Source organism: Poecilia formosa, unplaced genomic scaffold, assembly GCF_000485575.1.
Source record: "Poecilia formosa unplaced genomic scaffold, Poecilia_formosa-5.1.2 Scaffold2437, whole genome shotgun sequence".
Lineage (NCBI taxonomy): Eukaryota > Metazoa > Chordata > Actinopteri > Cyprinodontiformes > Poeciliidae > Poecilia > Poecilia formosa.
Window position 1 is genome coordinate 1 of NW_006802376.1, and position 8,147 is coordinate 8,147.

Genomic DNA, 8,147 nt, shown 5'->3' on the forward strand with positions numbered 1-8,147 from the left:
GGGAAAGATGTCCGCATCACTATTCAGGTACGGCAGGTTCTGTCCACATTTGTTCACTCAGACATGTTGATGTTATTATTGAAGGGGAAACTGGTTTTGTTCTTTCAGAAAAAGGCAGACAAGCTGCAGATGACAGAAGCAGACCTGTTGGTTGTGGGAACTCAGAATGAAGTTGAACATCCCTGCATCATAATACCTGAAGAAATCAACAAAAAGACAGAAACCTTCATCTGTGAGATCAAAGACCTGCAAAGCTCTGACATTGATATGATCAAGGTGAATCCTAAATTTATAATAGTATAGGTTTAATAATTTGAAGTGCTGTTGAAATCCTGTGTTTTTAGCTGTAACTAGACCAGCCTTTCCCCAGCAGTTTCTCACATTACTTGGTTAAGAAGAAACAAAAAACAGAACAGAACATGTTAATGGAAGCAGATAAACTAAAATGACTATAGTGTTGTATAAAAACAAAGGCTACAGAAACTGAAGCCAGGAGCAAGAAAACTGGACAATGCAGAAAATAAAGTCGAACCAGGAACAGATAAAGAAACAGCCATGAGTTTGACCACATAACCAGCAGGATGTAGGAAAACTGCAGAGCTTTGGCTGATCAAAAAACAAAACCAGGAGTTACAAAGTATAAAGCTGGCCCAAATTGCTCTGTGGTCTTCATGCAAAAACACAAAATGGATTGAATTTAAAAAAGGAACATTTTTAACTGGCGTAGTCAAAGTTTGGCACAACCAGTTATTTGTGTTCATTGTGATTTTATTTTAAAATTTGAAAATGACAAAAACACCAGATTAGATTCTTCTAGAATCAAATCCAGTGTCTTTATGTTATAAGAATGTCTCTGTAGCATTCATTCAACCTGTTAGCTTGATCTGTCTGGTGGCTCATTGTGACTCTTTATGCTTTATGAGATGGATGCTTTAGAAAGCGTTTTGGCTTGATAACAGTTTCAGCATTAGCATATTTAAAGCTGTACCACCTGTTTGTTCTATGAACTACTGGGTAACACTATATTTGAAGGGGTGTACATAAAACTGACATGAGACTGTCATAAACATGACATGACACCTGCACGGTTTCCCTGCAGTGTATTATAAGCCTGGCAGGCCACCAGGCTGTACTTGTGCCCCCACCAGGCTTAAGATTGTTCATTTATTTTAGTTATTTTTTAATGATTACTTTTTTTAAAGACTTTATAGTTGGTGTTTAGGTATTAATCGTCCAGTCTTCCAATAATGCATAACTATCAAGTGATATTTTCAAATTTCATGTCAATTATAAACATGTTTTATCTCAAAAACATGGCGGGCAGCTGGATGAATGACTGCCCGACAGTTTCATGTCAGTCTTATGCGTACAATCCTTCAATAAAGTGTTACCAACTATTGTGATTATGGTCTGTTACAGGTAACATATGGAGATGAATCTATAACAGTGAACGCATCATCTCAACGTTATTTTTTAGCACTGCTCATCATACTCCTGATCCCCATCACCCTGGTTGGTAAGTGTACCATGGTTTTGACCTCCACCAACAACATGCTGTAGATTTCTCTTTACATGTCGGCTCGTTCATTTCAGTGGTGTTTGTCATCTACCGAAGACAACGGGAGCAGCTCACCGTTAGGATGAACAAGTTGATGGAAAACCTGGAGTGTGACATTAGGAATGACATCAGACAAGGTCAGTCCTTATTTCTGAGTCTGGTAATAGGTTTGTTTTGTTCTCTGTTACCTGCTGCATTCATCAGGGCTTAATGTGTATTAATCTGATCCTAAACACGTCCTACGCTGAGGTCAATTAGTTTGACTCAGCATTGCCAATGGTGGATTAGGTTCTAAGCAATAGTTTAATTTGTTCAACATGTTGAAGTGACCCAGTCATAGAAGCAACCCTGGCCTTCCTCTTCATGAGGTTGTCATAGAAACAGTGCCTTCAGTCAGAGACCTTTTCAGTTTGCTGTAATACTGACTGCTACGAGAGATTCTTCCTTCCCACGGCCATTACCACCTATAATAACTCCTTAAAGAATCTCAAATAATTTGAGTTGCAACATTTAGTTTCCCTTTGGGATCAATAAAGCATTTATAATTTGAATTGGTTGAGAATCTGTGGATGCAGCTGAAGGTGTGTGAAGGCTGGTATGTCTCTAAAGGTTGTTCCACTGAACATTAAGATGGTTAAATGAGTTTTGACTTACAATTTTTATATAATGTAAATGAAAGCAGATCATATTCATAATCACTGACTGTTTTATTATCTCTTAAAAGATCCCCATCTCATTTCCTATCAGAAACAAACTTCCTGCTAGTGAAGCCAAGATAACATCCTGATGTCCTTAGAGTGGATTTGTTGTTGTTGTTGTTGTTGGCTTAAATCTTTTCCAAAACAGAACTTTAGGTGAATTTTATTTGTCTCTCAGATGATTCATGAGCCTAACTGAGTGAAATAGATGCAGCGAAATGTTAATATTCGCTGTTTGTTTTCACCTGCCTTCCATGGAGACGTTGTGTTCATGTTGTTCTGGTTCATTGAGAACAGAAATAAATCATATATTAAAGTTTTTCATGTTAATACAGGTTCTGTGTGACATGCTGCCCCTCCAGTGACAGAGAACTGGCTTCTGTTTAGAGCTGATGATGAAACATTTACACACTTTGTCCCTTTTCAACCACTTCGCTTTCAACTCTTCCACCTCCCTGGGCGTCTAACACAAACTCAGTTCCTTTTTGAAGCGCTTCCTTTTTTCACAAGTTGAAAATTGTTGCTCCAGTTGACCTGACGGTAAACGGAAGCCATTTTCAGAAACCCATGCTTGACTGCAGCTTTTGCTGAGCTACTCAGATAAAGTATCAATAAACTTTGTGATGTTGCAAACTGATTGTTGCGTTTCCGCGTTACCAGCTGATAAGAACAAGAAGTGTTAGCCGTGTTGTGGTTGTTAGTGTTGCCTTTCCTCCACTGTGTGTTTCCTTCACAGGATTCATAGATCTGCAGACAGAAAAGGCTGACCTGATGGAAAACGTCGGAGCCATTCCTTTCCTGGACTACAAGCACTTTGCTTCCAGAACCTTCTTCCCTGAGGTGAAACCAAGCCGTGTGCTGCAACACCAATCACACTGATACCCTGCGGATATATAACAGTTACCTTCTGTTTTCCAGAGTGATTCTTTAATTAAGCTGTGCATCAAAGACATTGGTCAGGTAAGCATGAATGGCAGCTGCGGCTCTTTGGACGCTCTCACACAGCGTCAGTGACGTTTGTTGTTGTCTGATCCGGAATCAGGACGTGGAGAAGGTGGAGCTGGATCAGCACTGCCAGAAGTTCTCCAGGCTGATCCAGGACCAGCTGTTTCTCACCACCATGGTGCACGCGCTAGAGGAGCAGAAAAGCTTCACCGTCAAAGACAAGTAAATCTGATGACCGGATGGACAAACGGAACGCTTATCACTGCAAAACACATCAAATCTTACCAGGAAGTTTCTGTTTCTTTTGCTTGAAATAAGACAAAACTAACATAAAAGTAACATTTGTGGAAGATATAGTAGCTGGTTTTGAGTCAATAATTCCTTAAAGGTCCAGTATGTAATTTTTATTAAAAAATAAATAAAAAAATAAAAAAAAAACACACGCACAAAAATGTTTTTTGGAAACAGGTAACACAGATAATCCATGAAAAGATTGATCTCCACATCCTCCTGAGCTACTATTACCGTCTGAAGAAATGCACCAGTCCCGACAAAAAACAACCAATCAGAGCCAGGAGGAGGGGCTTAGCGCTGTCAATCATCCTCATGTATACGCTGAGCTGGGCCACATGAGATTGTAATTGGCAGCACTAAGATACTTTTTATCTATACTCAAGCATTATTCACTTAAAACCAGCTCCTATAACTTGCAGGAAAGTTCCTTGTGAGTTACTTTTTATCTTATTTGAACTAAAAACTAAACAAAAAAAACATACTTGGTAAGGTTTGTGTTTCTGCAGTGGACAGTTCAGTTAACGTCTCTCTCCTTCAGGTGCACACTTGCGTCTCTGCTCACCGTGGCGCTTCACGGCAACCTGTCGTACCTGACGGAGGTGATGGAGGTCCTGCTGAAGGACCTGATGCAGCAGCACAGCACCGCCGCTCAGCCCAAACTGCTGCTGAGGCGCACCGAGTCCACGGTGGAGAAGCTGCTGACCAACTGGGTGTCGGTCTGCCTCTACGGCTTCCTGCGGGTCGGTTCAAGAAAACTGTCTGACCGGTCTGATTGTTCCTGTGTAGCTAGTCAGAGACAGTGAAGCTGCTATGATCCCAGTCTGATGATTCTCACTCATTTATCTCCATCTACGATTTTTGTTGCACATCTGATGGTTTCTGTTGTTAAGATGTAAAATAATGAACATTGATCAGTGCAGACGCCTTCGGTTCAGACAGTTTTTACAAGCATGGGAAAAGAAATACTGAGAAACTCTTCGAATGTTTTTTCTTTACCCAGAAGAGCAACTTAAAACATTGTTTAAAAAACTACTTCCCTGCTTATTTATAGGAAACGTGACTATGGCTACGGACAGTTATCAGAGGGGACATAAAATTAGTGCATTGTTCAGAATCTTTATCTCTTATCGTAAATTCTGTGAAAACTGCCTTGTCTGGCACACAGAGCTGCTAAAATGTCCCCACTCAATACAGATTATCTCTGTTTCTGCTTGTTTGTCACACTTCACAGTGAAATGTGACATTGTGTCATTGTGTGATATTAAAGCACAGCTTTATATCACACAATGATAACTTAAGTAAATATAAAATAACAATTTAATTTATTTAAAGATGAATCCATCCAGACCAACCTGGACACCCTGGGAAAAAATATTCTGTCAAAATGAATGCAGAGCAACATCTAAACCCCTTTGTCTCACTTACCTCAGTTAAGGTTGGTGGTCATGACTCGGCAGTAAGAAAGAGAAGTGACAAAATGGCGTCGGATCTAACACCAAAACCACCGCTGACCGAAGAGAGCACATCGTTCTGCCTCACTAAGTCATGTTTACGATCACAAAGACCTTTTAGAAAAGGATCTGTGAACTAATCTGAACATTTTGGGAGGTGTGTGTCCTGTTACACTTTAGAAATGCAAAAAAAAAAAAAAGAAAGAAAGAAAAGAAGATTTTGGAGTGGCCTAGTTAAAGTCTGGGTGTTGATGCTTGAAAACCTCCCAGTGTGGCCAAAATAAACTAATTCTGGAAAGAGAAACGGTCTAAAACTCTTCCACAGTGATGTAAAAGATTCACCACCTGGTAACAGCAGCGCTTAGCAGCTGCTGTTACCAGGGTGACAACCAGATTCAAGGGTGACGACCAGATTGCAGTCAGAGGAGCCATTTCCTCTTTCACATATGTAGCCCCAGTTGGTTTGGTTCACTCTTTTTTGCTCTTAATAATAATTATTTGAGCACAGCTTTTTCTATTTACTCAGGTCATCTTTGATATTAAAATATGATTTGATATTAACTTTTTCAGATAAACAAGTGCAAAAAACCACACAGCTTATCACAGCTATATATGTATTTATTAAGATGCCTCTAAGCTGGATGCTAATTGTGGCTGATTATATTCTAAGCCAAGCTTTTTCTGTAACCACAGGAACCACGTGCAACAAGAAGCTCAAAGTAAACTCGAGCCTACACAAACCTGATGTGCGTAAGTTAGTCAGCTGCTGATGTTCTTATTTTATTTTTATCTCTGGTGTTGTGCAGGAAAGTGTCGGGCAGCATCTGTTCCTGTTGGTGAGCGCGCTCACACAGCAGATCTCCAAAGGGCCGGTGGACTGCGTGACGGAGAAAGCTCTGTACACACTCAGCGAGGACTGGCTGCTGTGGCAGGCTCAGGACTTCAGCCAGCTGGTACACACACACACACACACACACACACACACATACCAAGATTCTTATAGTTAACTGAAACTAACAAAATAACAAAAGCTGAAATTGAGAAACCATTTTTAACTGAAATAAATAATGTTTATTTAGTAGCTTTTTGAACTGATGTGAAATTTTTTATGAAAAAAACTTATATTACAAGTTATAAAAACTAAACTAAAACTAAACAATATAATAACTAATAAAAAAGTAGAAAACACTTTGACAAAAAGTCACAGCGAAATTAAACTAAACTGTAATGGAAAACCCAAAACTATTTTAAGAGGTATTTCTATGTCTGCATGGCCTGATGGTTCATGCTAAAACTCTGCATGGTTCTCAACGCGCCCCACAAACCAACGCTTCCTAATTCTCTGTTGTTTTGGTTTCTCTGGTTTAGTTAAAACAGAACTACAGAGTCTAGATCGAAAACTGTCTTAACAACCAAACATTTTCAAATAGACTCATTTTACACTTTTGTTTGTCTTTTTTCTTTTTACCAAGTGTTAATTTTTATTATTGTAAAGTTATTAAGGTTTCAGTATAATCACTGAAGTGAATGCATCTATGGAACTAAGTCAACTTATTTGTAGGAACAGGAACTGATAACTAACTTCCTCTCTTTCCTTTGAACATGCATAGCACAACAAATTTACTCCCATTTACCATTAAAAAATCGGCAGATCCATCAGAAAACATCTAAAATGTTTGGAAAAGTAGAAAATCAAACTACAGACTTGATAAGGCCATATTATGAGATGTTTGAAGTGTGATAAAATGCTCAGTTTGCTGGTAAAAGTGGTGTTTTACACATTTAGCAGCTCTCCGATCAGTAAACTGATAGCATTAAATAAACTGCATTAAGTGTTAAATAGTTCAGTGATTTATCATTCAGAACACAGCTGTCAGTAAATGTGTGGCTAGTTGCATCAAATCAGTGATCAGTGATAACATCAGATGTGCAGTTGCACTATTTTTCTATAGTTTGACTGATCCTCTGTCTTTATAGTCAGGAGCAACTTGTATGTTTTACAAGTCACTCTTGATCATCATCTACAACCAGATGGTGATGGTTGCAGATAGTGACCATCTGCAAACAGCTAGAGGACCACAGGATGAATGGAAATGATTTTGCAGACGGGCCGTCTTGCCGTTATTGCGACACGCACCACAACCGCCTCTCTCTCACCCCAGGTTTACTGCATGCGTCTCCGCTTCGCGCCGCCCTGTTGCACACTTCGCTGGTGGAGCAGAGTCATTCCAGACATTGGAGTATCAGAAACTGCCAGCAGACTTCCAAGCTAAAGTTGATAGATTCCCTGAGTTTGTTGAAAAGCAACTGAACTCAGTATGTCACCAGATCATTTCATTAACATGGAAGAGATCCCACTCACATTTAACAATTTCTAAATAAACAGAACTTAAAGTCTTGAAAAACACTTTAACATTTATTTAGTGTTTTATTATTCCAATCCACTTGGACGCAATCTTGAAGGTTTGCATTGGACCGGTGGGCTGCCATTCTCCTCCAGGATTTTCAGAATACGTCGTCGTGATAATTGAGAAATGATCCAGATTGCAGAAGCAGACCCAGACCATCACCCTACCACCACCATGTTTTATGTTCAGTTTGTCATTTTCTGGATGTCGTTAGTTTTAAAGCAGATGCAACAGGAAGCAGATCTTCCTAAAGCTTTCACTTTTGTTCTGAAGGGGTTTTGGTCTTAGAATTCTATTCATGATTGGAGAGATTTATACGTTCACATATGACCAGGTGGGTGAGGATAGGAGGTTTTTTCCCCTTAATAAATAGCCATTATTTGAAAAGTGTATCTTATGTTTTTGTTCAGGTTATCAACATAAAAATTACTTGAAAACACAAAAGTATGACAAAAAAAAGGAGCAAAAACGTATAGATTTGACATGTGATTGTGATTGATCAAGGATTCTTTTATTATGCAGGCATAGAAAAAGATGAATGAGAAGTTATGTGTGTTTGCGCCTCCAGAAGCTGAAGGTGCTGTTCGCAGTGGGCAGTGATGGAGAGGTGAGCGAGCCTCTGGAGGTGGACGCCCTCAGCTGCGACACCGTGGAGCAGCTCAAAGAGAAGATCCTCAACACCTTCAAAACCAAGTTTGGCTTCGCGTATAACACCTCGATCAGAGATGTCAATGTTGGTGAGTGAAACTGGCACTAATGTGCTGCAGCCTGCAGGATTCACACACAGGGTCCT

The 8,147-nt window shown here is 39.6% G+C and overlaps 1 protein-coding gene across 1 annotated transcript; it reads left to right on the plus strand.

Moving 5' to 3' along the window:
* Positions 1 to 6: 6 nt before the first annotated feature.
* Positions 7 to 8,115, plus strand: LOC103133251 (plexin-C1-like). Its single transcript, XM_007545024.2, has 10 exons — positions 7 to 27; positions 109 to 276; positions 1,420 to 1,516; positions 1,594 to 1,695; positions 2,993 to 3,096; positions 3,175 to 3,216; positions 3,299 to 3,423; positions 4,034 to 4,235; positions 5,753 to 5,899; positions 7,923 to 8,115. Exons 2-10 carry the CDS (start codon positions 130 to 132, stop codon positions 8,097 to 8,099), a joined length of 1,143 nt encoding a protein of 380 aa, XP_007545086.2. The 5' UTR covers positions 7 to 27; positions 109 to 129; the 3' UTR covers positions 8,100 to 8,115.
* The last annotated feature ends 32 nt before the right edge of the window (positions 8,116 to 8,147 follow it).

Bases quoted from the DNA above. Each gene is read 5' to 3' on its own strand.
- LOC103133251 (XM_007545024.2), top strand. From the start codon at position 130: ATGACAGAAGCAGACCTGTTGGTTGTGGGAACTCAGAATGAAGTTGAA. The intron at 277-1,419 runs GTGAATCCTAAA...GGTCTGTTACAG, and splicing joins CTGACATTGATATGATCAAG to GTAACATATGGAGATGAATC. The intron at 3,217-3,298 runs GTAAGCATGAAT...ATCCGGAATCAG, and splicing joins GCATCAAAGACATTGGTCAG to GACGTGGAGAAGGTGGAGCT.